Source organism: Citrus sinensis, chromosome 9 (assembly GCF_022201045.2).
Source record: "Citrus sinensis cultivar Valencia sweet orange chromosome 9, DVS_A1.0, whole genome shotgun sequence".
NCBI lineage: Eukaryota > Viridiplantae > Streptophyta > Magnoliopsida > Sapindales > Rutaceae > Citrus > Citrus sinensis.
The window spans coordinates 2,546,948-2,560,379 of NC_068564.1; the positions used below are offsets into that span (position 1 = coordinate 2,546,948).

Genomic DNA, 13,432 nt, shown 5'->3' on the forward strand with positions numbered 1-13,432 from the left:
TTAACTTTGTTAAAAATTTATTTAAAAATTTAACGGAGGCCTAAACTACGGACTTTCAGAGGGTTTGGATCTATTAACAATAACATATTCTGATTCAAGCCCACAATTTATTATCTCTAATTAAATTATATGATTTAATAATAAATTAAACATTCTCTCTATTAAATTATATAGTTTAGTAGTGTGTCTACATTAATATATATATATATATATATATATATATATATATATATATATATATATATATATATATATATATATATATATTGGCATGAGAGATGGAGTCAATAAATTAAATCATGCTAAATCGTAGCTCACTGCAGTGACTTTGTTCCCTTTGTTACAAACTGCCAAATCGCACAAAAAAACAAGTCCCACTGGTTTCATTGTTCAAGCCTTCAAGAAAAAAATAGTCGTTGTTCAAGAAACAGGACAAGGATCAATAACCAAGTGATGCTTCAACAATGTTTTCAGTTTTTACAAGGCTTCGCTGTTAAGTTTCTTCTACGTCAATTGTCACTTTGGCTCCATTTTTTTTTAAAGAACGTTAGCAGGAATAATGTATTTTTTTCGACAAGAAATTTTTTGAACATGAAAAGCTTCAATTGAGCTTTTCAAAGTTCGATTGTTAAGACTCAAATTGGGCTTGTAGTCCAGTGGTAGACCATTGGCCTCATAGTCATGCTTCGAGTTCCTACGGACTCAACTTTCTCCAATTAAACATAATTGTGTGGAGATTTCTATAAACATCTTTCTCCCTTGCAAAATGCGAGTGGAGTAGAGACATCCCTCCTCCGTGAGGAGTATTTGGGATGGACATGTACTTTATAAAATAAAAATATAATAATATAAGTCCCATATATATATATTTGATTGTAAATATCAATGTAATAACCTGCTGTCATAGTAATTGTATATATATCTGTGTAATACAGTAATCCGATGCTTAATCAGTTTCAAAAAAAAAAAAAATTCGATTGTTAAGACTCAAATTGGGCCTCCGAAGGCCCATCAAATGAAAAGAAACGTAACGTACACCGCATTGAAGAAAGGACAGAAGAAGCCGAAGAATCGGAACCTTTTCTAAAATGCATTTTCCATCGCAGAGTCGAGCTGTTGTCTTCTCCAAGTACAGTGTACTGAATCAACGGCTACGTGGTCGTCTATGATTGGCATAAGTTACAATAATAGACTGCACTCAGTTTACGTGTGCGACAGTGGCATCCATTATCTAAAAAGGGCGAAAGAATACCAAGCTAACACACACACACACACACACACACAACACACTCACTCACTTTTTGTTCAAGAAAATATATAAATTTTTAAATACCCGTTTTATGCTTTCTTGTCATAATTTCTTTAATTAATATATTTATTTATTTGGAGAGATGAAAATTTAACTGAAGATATCGGAAATGTTCATTTCCAGACTCTTTATTTCTTATAATGGTGATTTAGGACAAATGAGTTATTATCTCCAATGTACACTGCGTCTTTATTTTAGGAGGAAAATGAGGTAATTGATAAGGCAATACAAAGCACTCGGTCACCATCACACACACTGGGAAAGGAAAAAAAGATTGCTGAGGAGAAGATTAAACATTGGAAAAAAGAGAGAGAGAGAGAGAGAGATATATATAAAATACTGCTAACAAGAAGTAAATTAATAAGAGCGAGTGGGCGGGGGGGTCACGTTTCGATGGCACCAACAGCAACACGGGAAATTTGGGAACACGTGGTAACTGTAAGAATCCCCACTTACAAGTCTTGTTTTGTCCGAACAGTAAACTCCATCTCCAAAATAGCCTTTGTCCTTGACTCGTCAGTCGTCACATTAACATACACATACAGCCAGCTGAGCTAAGAAAGAAAAATAAAAAGACCCGTTTTTTTTTTTTTTTTCCCCTCTTCTTTTGTTTATTCCTTTTGCGTCTTGTTCTTACCGGAGACCCTGGGATTCCGGTGAATGGGTGACCGGGAAAACAGCGATGAGCTGCTGCCTGATGGCTGCAGAGTGGAGGTCCGAGTGAGAAAGAATGGTAAAAAAGACAAGGTAATTTGTTTAATTAACCGTTTCCTTTTATTTATTCTCTAATAATTTTTTACTCTTATTATTATTATTATTATTTTTCTTTTAGCTTCATGATTGTATGTAAAGATCTTTGCTTTCTCATTGATGGGTTGATCTTGATTTTACTGCTGGGGCTACAATCTTTGAGGTTTTTTTTTTTTTTTTAATTTTCAAAAAAAATATATATATATATCTATATGGTTACGTTTTTGTGGGTGAGAAAGCGGTTATAGCTTTAGCAATTGAAGATCTTTATCATATGTTTCTGGTTTGTTTCTGTTTTACTGTCGGGATACTTGTTCTTAGATTGGACTTTTCATTTGGGAGTAAAAGAGTTATCTTTGTGCTTTAAGAAGCAGTTTCTTCTTGAATTTGGAGCAACATTTTAGTATAAGTTTGACAGCTAGGGTAGAACGTTTGTTGGTGTAGTGACTTATGTTTACCTATGGGAAGAATTGTGGGTTGCATGTAAGTTTTAGCTTGTTTGTAAATTTTTCCGGAAAGATTTGATTTTCTTGAATATAGTGAGAATTGAAATGGTGGAGATAAACACCGTGTGCATGGTGTCTGGGTAGATAAATAACGAAATGGGAAAGAATTCTGTTTCATGGTTTCTCCACTGCATGTTAGTTTATTCATGTGGTTGTAATACGGAGGGTACAAAATAATACATGCGGATGCATGTAGGAACGGTGGCATTCTCCTGTATCAAGCAGGCAGTAATGGAAGGAAGGTTTTTAATAGATATTTTAAATAAGAATAAATTCGAGAATGTTTCGAGAAGGTTGTTATGACTGTAAGTATTTGAAAACAACTTCACACATATTTCTAATTTTTCTTTCGTGTCACTAAATCATCAAAAGTACTGACAATGGATTTTTTTTTTTAAATTTGATTATGTAGAAGTGTAGAAACTTTTGTTTACATATAGGAAGAATTATGGCTTGCATGTAATATTTAGCTTGTTTGTAAATTTTGAGGAAAAGGGTTAGTTTTCTTAAAAATTTACAAAGAATTGAAATGGTGGAGATTAAGACTGTGTTTCTTGTGTGAGATAGATAATGAAGAAGGGCACAAATCTGTTGCATGTTGTATGAATTGCACGTTAAATTTATAATACTGAGATTATTAATAATATGAGGATACATGTGAAGTTGTTTAAAAAGTTCATCGGCATTCTCATGTTGCGAGCAAGCCATGACAGAAGCAAGGTTATTGTTAATAAAAAATAAATAAAATTAAGGATACATTCAGGAATGTTTGGCAAAGCCTTTTGTGAGAGGAAGTATTTGAAAAAGCCTTCAAATGTATTTTAAATGTTTCTTTCACATCATTATTCTTTCTGGTTGTCTCAAATTAAAAGCCATATTTCAAACCAAGAGACTAACATATTTTTTTGTAGTTTTTAGGCAACCTAAAGTAGGTTAGTTGATTATATCATCATTCTCTGTGAGGGAGTAGCAATGTTTAAAGGCATCCTTTTTTGAGCTTTGGCTAAGTCATCCTCTTCGGATAACTTCCTCGACTGCACTTGCAAAAGCTTCCTTACTTTTTATTCTTTACCCCTTATGGTATTGTTATCTATTGGTACATATTCTTTGCAGCTTTATCCATATCTATGTACAATTCCACATTCTTCAACCTATTCTGACATTCTTCACTTGTTACTTTTTGTGAACATTGTGGTCGTTAAATTTATTAATAATTCTTACTGTGGGTTCATTAACAATTGAAAGTTATAACGGAAGAAACTGATTAATAAAGATCTATGGAGAATGGTTGACGGAATCTTTTGGTGGTGCTTTTTTCTGCTTTCTTTGGTGATAAATTAGTGTGTTTAAGATTGTTGGGCTCATTGCAGTGCAACTTGTTCCCTTGACTTATTTCAATTCCAAGGTAGGAGGTTTTCACTATCTCAATATTAAATCTGAAGAGACCTAGCAAGCAATCGGGGAAAAATAGTCTGTTGTCTCTTGCTTGACACAAGCTACTCAGTGTGCTTTTATTTGTTTTGTGATTTTTTTTTTATCTCGCTTTTTTGTTTTCTGAGAGGAAAGTTGAATGTAGATCATAATCGAGAAGGACACACCCGACGGGTTACCTCCAGGCTGGACTAAAGAAATTAAAGTGACAAAGACAGGACGTAAAGTCCGAAGAGATCCGGTATTCAACTATCACTTCCATTTTTTGGTGTATTTTGGTAGTTTTAGCACTATTTTTTTCTTGATGTTGTTCATTCTTTTGACTTTATCATGAGATTCTAGTTTTTGCTTGGCTGATTTTAGAGTTTATTAGTTGCTCAGAAAAGTTTTCATTATTTTGCTTTCTCAGTGGACAGCTGGTCCACTCCCTATAACGACTCTTCATCATTAATACAATTTATAGTTTTTTTTGAAAAAAAAAAATTGTTCTGACTGTTTAAATAAGGTACATTTCTAATAAAAAATTTATCTTCTGCAGTATTACATTGATCCTGCTAGTGGTTATATATTCCGATCTATGAAGGATGCAGTTCGATATGTTGAAACTGGCGAGATAGGAAGGTTGGCATACAAACCTAAGGATGATGGCAACCAGGATGAGGAGGACCTGGAAGATGATAAAGACAATGTAAGCCTGCTCATTATTGGGCACTCCAAGTCTATATATTTGTTTCATCAAGCAATTAAATGAGCTAGAGTATCTATCTTTGGATTTCAAATACATTCTCTATTTCTTGTTATTAATTATTAAATCTATTCTGCAGATTTTTAGTAAGTAAAACAGTTCCCTATTGTGATCAAACATTACCAACAACAAAGTTTTTCCTTAGAATGATTAAGTAACGAGCTGTCTGTTATATTTTATCATGAAAAAACACCAAAATCCATTGCAACCCCTAATACACAATGGACATATAGGAGCACCAGAAACTAGAGGAAATAACAAATTATTTTACAATGAAATTACATGAAAGAACTATTTAAAGAAGATACTGGAAGCTATTTGAACAATCTCGGAAATCACTAGTTTGAGTTTCTAAATAAATCTGCAGTCCCTGAAATTCCCTTTATTACTTCTTATTTAGATACAATATACACCGCAGTTAACGGATATGCTCTGTGTGATCTTTTCTTGTTCGCACCCACCAATATCTTGCTAACAGAAAGCTCAGCAACATTTTGTGGCATCAACTGAAACACCACCTGAAAATAGAGGATATTAAATACTGAAGCTCGCTGATCAGTGCAAACGCAACTAGTATACAATCCATCTTTTTGTTGGAAAAAAGGACTTGAGATACTTTAATAATGCCATTGATTCTGCAAGACTACATAGATTTGTAAACATTCATTTTTTTAGGTTTGGTGGTGGCATATTAAACTGTGATGGAGTGCATGTTTATTATTAGATATTTCACTGCTGTTGGCCCATATGTTTATCCGTACTCGAATCATTACATTCTTGAAAACAGTTTTCGATATTTTCAACCTCCAAAGATGCCATATATACCCAATAATAGGACAAGAAAGTACTTTTAGTAACTTGCTTTGTCGAAATTATACATTCTTGCAGCATTTATGGCATTCAATTTTTTATTATTTTCCTTCTTTCCATGCAATGCCAGGTGGAACTGTTGTTTGCATTAAAATTCTCAGTTACCTATTTTTATTTTTATTTTTATTAATTTTATTCTTCTTGTCTTTTCTCAGTCGCCGACAGCTACCAAGAAACAGAAATTAGAAGTCACTGGGACAGAAACAGATATTACAAGCCAGAGTACAAAGTTGAGTGAGGTAGCGAAGGATGAAGATGCACTTGATTCTGCGGGTACGAGAGAATGCATATCCCACTCTGAACATACTTCTGGTCAGGGTAAAGTCCTAAATATCCATCTCAGCTTGACACATTGTTTTAATGTCCACTAACAAGGAGACTCTTCAATTGCCATGCAATCATTTAGGGAACTTGTAGCAAGCAAACAAGATACACCATTTGATCTTTTGTTATTTACAGTATCTGCTGATATTGGAGGATGTATTCTTGGTTTCCTTGGGTTCTCACGAATGTCCGTTACTAATTGAAATCTTGCCTTTAATATAAATTTAATGCATATTGCAGTTGAGGCTGGAACCGAGCTGAGGGGTTCAAACCTTTCAGAAGCCAAGGATTCTGACAAAATGGATTACAGGAAAGATTCTGATAAAAACGTGCTTTCAACTCCTGTAGTGGTAGTCCTCCCACAGGGGCAGTCATCAGATGTTGGGGAGATGATGGATGAAACTATGAATACCACACTTGGAAAGAGTATGTCCAGGAAGAAGAAAGTGTTTGACTTGCCTCGTCGAGCTTCAAAACGACTTGCTGGGCTTGCACTTGATCCAACACCAGAACTAAAAACTAGTAATCGAGTGCGTCGTAAACAGTCGGATAAGATAGAAGCCAGTAGTACAGTTGAGGCTTTTTGCTCTGGCAGTCAGGTACATCTGGCATCACAGCAACCAGATCAGCTTGAGGCCAAGCCTGAAGCAAACTGCGCCTTTGACACTTCTAAAAGCACAGAAGTTTCCTCGGCTACAAGTGAGGCCAAGCATCCTTCTGGGGATCTGAATGCCTCTTCAGGAAAGATTGAAACGGGATGTAAGAGTGACCAGCCGCAAGGATGTGCTGTCGATTTGACTATGAAGCATCCAGACAATATTGAAACTGACATCGAGGCTGATAAGAATCCGAGTCCCCTTATTGACCTGCCTTTTGGGGATTTATTGTCAGACCCTTGTATTGCATTTGCAATTAAAACTCTTACTGGAGAAACTTTTGAGACTTCCAGTGACAAAGAAGTGTCGCTTGAATCAAATAGTGGCAAATCTGAGGGCTTTGCATTTTTGGAAGGGCAAGCTGGAAAGAAAAGGGAGAATGAAGGCGAGGAAAAACAGGAGAACCTAGCTACTTCAGAAGAACAAGCCGCAAATGTTGAAAGCAAACTTAAAACTGATGAGAAGCTGGAAAATCCCCTCGATTTGCCTTTTGCAGATATCTGGAGAGACCCATGTATTGAGTTTGCCATAAAAACTCTTACTGGTGCAATCCCAGTGGGTAATGATTGGGACGTCCAGGATTACTTCCAGCAGCAAATTAACTCATCACAAACACAACCGAATAACAACTTCTGCCAAACTGAGTTCTTGTGCCAGCAATTTGACTCCCTGGAGAAGCCCGTGTCAAGAGAACAAGCTCGGACAGGTAACTTAAGCATCCAAAATCCAGGTGGATCAGGTTTTCACCAACAAAGTGAAAAGAGGTGCAATGAATGCCATTGAAGGGCAATCTGCATGAACTAACTTCCAATTGTATAGTCAGAAAGCTTTGTAGAACAGTGCTTTAAACCTTTTCGGCAGTCGCTGTGCATCAGAAATTTTCATTGGGATACCGATGCTTAGTAACATTAGCTTCTTTAGCCGGTAAACTCTCTAGTTAGCTTGACAGTCCAAATGTAATAAAAAAAAACCTTTTCTGAGTTTGGTAGTGCTAGTGTTTAGTTGAAGACTTGGAACCTTTTTTTAAAAACTTTCCTGGAATTCCCTTCTTTTATTCTATTTTCTGTTTCTTCGTTGTTTGTCTAACCTACGATGTTGATCAAAGATAATGTTGTTGATCAGTGTTTAGTATTTCCGTTTCGGAATCCAGCACACAAGGGGAAATTTGGATTTTCATTATTCAATGCTGAAAAAAGCATTCTATTTTTAACCCCCTTAATGGCTAAAATGAACATTTTGAATATAAATATCTTTGAGTTATCTGTCATGTACTCGTGTTAGACTGTCTATGAGTAATCGGTAAGTAATTAATTCACAGAATGCTCGTTTATTTAACGCGACTTACAAGTATTTATATTTGAAACACTTATTTTTTGATAATAAAGTAAAAAGAAGAAGAAGAAGAAGAAGAAGAAGAAGAAGAAGAAGTGGGGTTGTTTTTGTAATAAGGTTGGATTTTTAGAAATTGAAAGAAAATTTTTTTTTTTTAAATAATGAAGGCCCTCCTCAGCAATAGATTAAACGACATCGTACATCTCCAAGGCGCCAGGACCCAACTGCTTGCCGCCAAAATTCCCAAATCAATGTTCTTCTCTTCTCTCCCACGAGCCCAAAGGTTAAATTTTCATTTTAGCCTAATATTGCAATCTAGCTTAGAAAAATCAAGGCGAAAGAAAAAAATAAAATAGAGAGAGAGAGAGAAAAAAAAAATGCAGATTCGAATCAAGTGTGGCTGCGGTGCGGAGTCTTGTAGAGAATGGGCAATCATAGAATTACAAGGCTTCGTCGAAGTTCAACCCTCTTTTCAAGATCGCCTCCAGAACCTCGTCATTGGTCAACTTTGCCGACCTTCATCTCAGGTTTTAAGATTTTAATAATAAGATTTACGTTTACTTTCTCTACTTATTTCATCATCTGAAGCAGAATAATTGCAAGCATGCCCCTGATTCTGGGTTGTACTGTTTTGCTTTTTTTTCAGGAGAGCTATACTTTCACAGTTGGGTACCATGAACTGACGGGGTCAAAAGTGCCCTTGAAGAAGCCATTGCTGGTGCTGAAGAAAGTGAACTGTATGGATGTCGATCAGAGCTGTGAGGGTAGTTCAGCAGGGACGGATTTGGAAGTTGTTGGGATTATTCGACACCGGATTCTGTTCAACACCAGACCACAAGCCCTAATATCCAGTACCAGCAAGCTTCTTCTTCCCCTTTCTTAAATATGATTTAACTCTTAATTGTGCATTGCTAGTTTCTTGACTCTTGACTCATATGTGCCAGTAGTAAGTATTCAGGTTTGTTGCTGATTTACATTTTTTGGTTTCTTGAGGGAATATTTACGATGCAGCAAGCCTCCACTCTTTGTTTAATATCTCTTAACAATTACAGTTAATATAAACATGCATCTAAGTAGATTAATCTTCTAAGACTGGTTCGAAAAAAAAAAACTTAAATCTTTTAAGCAACATGCATTCTTTACTCGTGGGGAAGTATAATGTTACAAAACTTACTCTTGTTTATTTTTGTACAATACCATCTTCATTGGATTACATTGTGCGACTTCCTTGCCCAAAAGAGAAATCAATTTACTTGACATTCCTTAGTTGAGCACTTATTTAACTTTACAGCTCTGCAACAGAATTAATTTAGTACCTAAAAGAAGATCAATTGAAGCCTCCTTTCTCACCCTTTTGTTTTTGTTGTTTTGTTCCAGAACCATAACCTGTTGTGAAGAAAAGAGCTAATCCGCAGCTTCTCAGTACTCGTCAAGTAGAATGGAATCCATTTGCATCAGTGGGTTTGAGTTGAAGCAAGTGCTTTTAATTTTCAGTATTAGCTAAATGTGTCAATCTGCCAAGCCAGGCTTATAGACTATAAAAGACTATTCATGTCACAAGAACATAAACCTTGTGTATATTTCTGTCATCATTGAACATTTTGACAATTTAAGGCTTTAAGATTCTAATACAAAGAGGCGACACAGGTAATCTCTTCATATGGGTTTTGCCCATGGAATTAGAATCAAAACTTTCAAGAATTAAGACTATTTGAATCCCACAACAATTAAAACAAGAAAGCACCGATTGGTAGAATCAACCTCTAATCATGGCAAATTTTAATGTCAATCCTGATTTATTTACAGAAGCTACAAAAGGCAGAGGACATCAGCTGTGATTTAATATAATGTTCCTACTAAACTGAACCAGTACTTGCACCAGCACGAGCTCTCAACATTTCAGTTCTCTTGCTCCTCTCCATTACCTCGACCAACCACTCTACACTTTCTTTTATTCCGAATCTGCAACCAAATTTCAAATGAGATCACTTCTGCTGTTTAGGTGCACATTTCGGTGCCCAAAAGATTGTTGATATGGAGTAAGGAAAATTTGACTACAATCCCAACTCTATACAATTATACATGCAAGATCAGATTGCATATTTTACTAGCTTTTTGTCTTCCTGTGAACCATCTAACTTACCCATCATAACCTGACACTGCTTCAAACATGCAAACCCGTTCATCCAACTTCTTAAGGTCTAGATATCGTGCTAGTTCATCAGCTGATACAGCATCAGGAAGATCCTGGCATTGAAACAACTCACAAAATGACTACTGATATTGGAAAATTCAACAAAGAAGATATAACAAAATAAATTACCTGTTTGTTTGCTAGTATCAAAAGTGGCGCTCCTTGCAAATCCTCATTCCGAAGAACCTTTTCTGGTATGAAAAAATTTAAGATATGAGTACATTGAGGTATTGCAAATTCCAACCTTCCTCACAAGAGACTGAGAATGACAAACTATTCAAAAGTTCCATATAACTTGCCTAGAGCAGTTTTTGAATCTTCAAAACGTGAAGGGCAAGCAGCATCAATTACAAATACCACAGCATGTGCCTCTTCATAATATTTCTCCCAAATTGAACGAAGGCCAGGCTGAAAAAAATCATCAATGACCAGGACTTCAGGTTTGCAGTGGATAATATATAGTCCACAAAAGTTACACATCAAGAATGTAGCTAATTTTGTCTATCAAACAAGACAATCATAAGCAGTTAACCTCACATGGAGCAAGAAAACATCCTTTTCAGAACCTAAATTTTCAGCTCCTCTTTCCCATTTTGATTTTAAAAATATGAAAATTGACAGCTAAGGAGGCCTGAAGACTAAAATCAGCTGAATAAAGCTGGATGCCATAAAAGTCAAAATTTAAAAGCCTAAGGAAACCTGAAGCTAGTGTTTCCAGAAATGTAATATCATGAAAACTGTTAGTTCTAGCATGAATCATTTTAATAGGTGGAAAATCACAGGGCTAAAATATAATTGACCAGTACAAAACAACTGTAATTAATCATGATAGATTTTATTTGAGACTACTTGTAGAAGCTAAAATGTTTTCTACTATTTCTTAGCCATCTCCAGACTAATAAGTAACATTGTCAGTGTGAACTTGATTATTTATACCAATAATGAAAATCAAGAAATTGTTACATAACTGAAAACAACACATAATAAGCAAGCAACTCTTAAAGCTGTTAGAATCAATAAAAATCAAGATCTACCACATATCTGCTAATCATAACCACAACCATGTTACTATAGCATGAGGAAGCAGCACCTCTGACTTATTTAAGTGTAACTGAAAATAATAATAATAATAATTATTATTAAAATATTGATGGTTTCGCTCACATGCCTGACCACCCAGATCCCAGAAGACCAGCTTTGAATTTGAAACTTCAATACGACCAATATTCAGTCCCACAGTAGGAACAATTCGATCAGGTGGGAGGCCTTCCACATTTGAGTAGACAGACTTCAACTTCTCCAACAAAGTCTACAAATTAAAAGATAATATCATGAATTCAACAGATACATTCAACATAGATAAAGCCAAGATAAACGATTAATATTGATGGAGTTTCGGAGAAGCAAAATGTAACAACTATAATTAAGAGAAGTCGGCAAAGCATATTACCGTTTTCCCAGCCTTGTCAATTCCAAGAATGAGCACATGAAACTCAGTCTTAGTAAATATATACTTCCAAAGTCCATAAAACAGCGAGAACATCTCTAACTTCTTTAACGTTAATTTGTATTTATTCCCGCTAACCTTCAACTGTGAGAAGAAAAGGGCTTCATAATACCAAAGTCTCACTCATGTACACTGCTTGAAAAAAAAAATTAATAAGGTCCAATTATTAAAAAAAATTATTAATCAAGACTGGTCAACAAAAAACAAAAGAGCCAAATCAAGGTATTGAAGTTGAATTCATGTAGCTCAATCTTTGTTTACTCTTAATCACATATTAGTATAGAAATATGATTATCACACATCCAGAAATTATTAAGGTCCAATTATTTCGAACATCCAATCTAAAATACAATTGACATGCAACAAACACTCTGTGGCCAGTTTAAATTCATAGCAAACACTTATGCCAGGAAAACTTGAAAAAAATCTCATGCATTAAACTTGTAAGACCTCAATTATACACACGTACAAATAATGATAGGAAATCTAGCTACTGAACAACTGATCAAACTTATGGCCTCAGATAGTGTGGAGGAAAGCCAATTCCAACTATTTCAACATTGACGCTTAGCAGAGGACCTGAAGTGTTTGATAAAAATCCACTTTTACTTGGAAGCTAATAATATATCAACCACTCTTACTTACCAACTACAGCATCTATTCTACAACAGCAGTGGATTAAAAGCCACAAAACCTCAATTCCAAACATACTCTTTGTCAGGTAGACTTGCTTTTAAACTACATCTCTAATTGTAACTGTAACTGCATTCAGGGAAAGACAACTTATGCAATTTTTTTCTTCAATCAAGCTTCTTTTTCTACCAATAAAACTACATCCGAAGCATCCAAAAGAATACAACAGTTGGATCTTAGTTTTAACAAGAAGTGAAAATTCAACAATAGATTTTGTCGTTAACATGACACTTCTTATTATCCTAGAGCATATGATCTTAGAGCCAAACCAATGAAACAGCCCAATTTAATTACATCGAATTATACATTCCATATTCTTGGAATGTCTAAAAAACCAAATAGGAGCAAAAGAATAAACAAATTGGATCTAATCACCAAGTATTACAGCTACAAATAAATAATGTGCTAAAAAATGAGATCCCATCTACCTACTGAGGAAAACAAACCGACCCACAATCATATACGATTTAAAAATGGAAATTGAACATAAACCCAGTAATTTTCCAGCAATGGAAGTAATATTGCCAAAGATAAAGAGAAAAAACGAGATCAAGGAAAAAGGATCACGACATTACATGTTACATATTCATGTATAATAAAGCTGGAGCTTGGAGATATTAATTCAAATAGACAAATTTTATTCGCTTAAGTTGAATGTAAAATAGATCAAAAGCGCGTACTTTTGAGAGATTGAAGAAGAGAGCTCTCGGCAATCCCTCCTATTGGCTCTGCATATGAGAGCTTATTTTAGGTATCGAAGTTTTTATATATTGTTTTTCTTTTTCTTCTTTTTCCTTTTTTTTTAAAAATTAGTTTATTCTTTTATTTACTTATTTTGATACGATATTCCCAATTTCCCATACGATACTCCTCTCATTAAAAATCACGCCACAAGAATAAAACTCCATGTGATGTGGCATGTAGCAGAAGTTTACACCCAAATTTTTTCAAGAAAAAATAATTTGGATAAAATACACATTTTTGTTTTAATAATTTTAACTCATTTCATATTAAAAAACTAACTTTTTTTTTAATTATATGATCCTAAAAAGCTTGTTTATTGAATTAATTACATTATAATCGTTAAAACTAGGACAAACAATTAATAATTTTTT

At 34.8% G+C, this 13,432-nt stretch overlaps 3 protein-coding genes across 7 annotated transcripts; 2 read left to right on the forward strand and 1 right to left on the reverse strand.

Annotated features, from left to right (window-relative positions):
- The first annotated feature begins 1,649 nt into the window (after positions 1 to 1,649).
- On the forward strand, positions 1,650 to 7,664 carry LOC102629806 (methyl-CpG-binding domain-containing protein 13). 2 transcript variants are annotated; one of them, XM_025102620.2, is made up of 5 exons: positions 1,650 to 2,056; positions 4,142 to 4,237; positions 4,535 to 4,684; positions 5,767 to 5,884; positions 6,176 to 7,664. In XM_025102620.2, exons 1-5 carry the CDS (start codon positions 1,970 to 1,972, stop codon positions 7,372 to 7,374), a joined length of 1,650 nt encoding a protein of 549 aa, XP_024958388.1. In that variant the 5' UTR covers positions 1,650 to 1,969; the 3' UTR covers positions 7,375 to 7,664. The 2 variants fall into 2 exon arrangements, with proteins under 2 accessions (XP_024958388.1, XP_006490367.1); XM_006490304.4 differs by having other exon boundaries at positions 1,666 to 2,056; positions 5,767 to 5,929.
- A 307-nt stretch (positions 7,665 to 7,971) lies between these two features.
- Positions 7,972 to 9,650, forward strand: LOC102629526 (uncharacterized). Of its 3 annotated transcripts, none has more exons than XM_025102622.2 (3): positions 7,972 to 8,450; positions 8,570 to 8,780; positions 9,301 to 9,650. In XM_025102622.2, the coding sequence occupies exons 1-3, from the start codon at positions 8,301 to 8,303 to the stop codon at positions 9,306 to 9,308; spliced, it is 369 nt and encodes a 122-aa protein (XP_024958390.1). In that variant the 5' UTR covers positions 7,972 to 8,300; the 3' UTR covers positions 9,309 to 9,650. The 3 variants fall into 3 exon arrangements, with proteins under 3 accessions (XP_024958390.1, XP_052289270.1, XP_006490366.1); XM_006490303.4 differs by having other exon boundaries at positions 7,981 to 8,450; positions 8,570 to 8,774; XM_052433310.1 differs by having other exon boundaries at positions 8,570 to 9,650.
- Positions 9,577 to 13,158, reverse strand: LOC102629239 (uncharacterized). Of its 2 annotated transcripts, none has more exons than XM_006490302.4 (7): positions 12,998 to 13,158; positions 11,568 to 11,756; positions 11,286 to 11,426; positions 10,417 to 10,525; positions 10,247 to 10,308; positions 10,067 to 10,170; positions 9,577 to 9,885 (listed from the first exon to the last, which is right to left on the reverse strand). In XM_006490302.4, the coding sequence occupies exons 2-7, from the start codon at positions 11,658 to 11,660 to the stop codon at positions 9,780 to 9,782; spliced, it is 615 nt and encodes a 204-aa protein (XP_006490365.1). In that variant the 5' UTR covers positions 11,661 to 11,756; positions 12,998 to 13,158; the 3' UTR covers positions 9,577 to 9,779. The 2 variants fall into 2 exon arrangements, with proteins under 2 accessions (XP_006490365.1, XP_024958389.1); XM_025102621.2 differs by having other exon boundaries at positions 12,893 to 13,039.
- Positions 13,159 to 13,432: the final 274 nt, after the last annotated feature.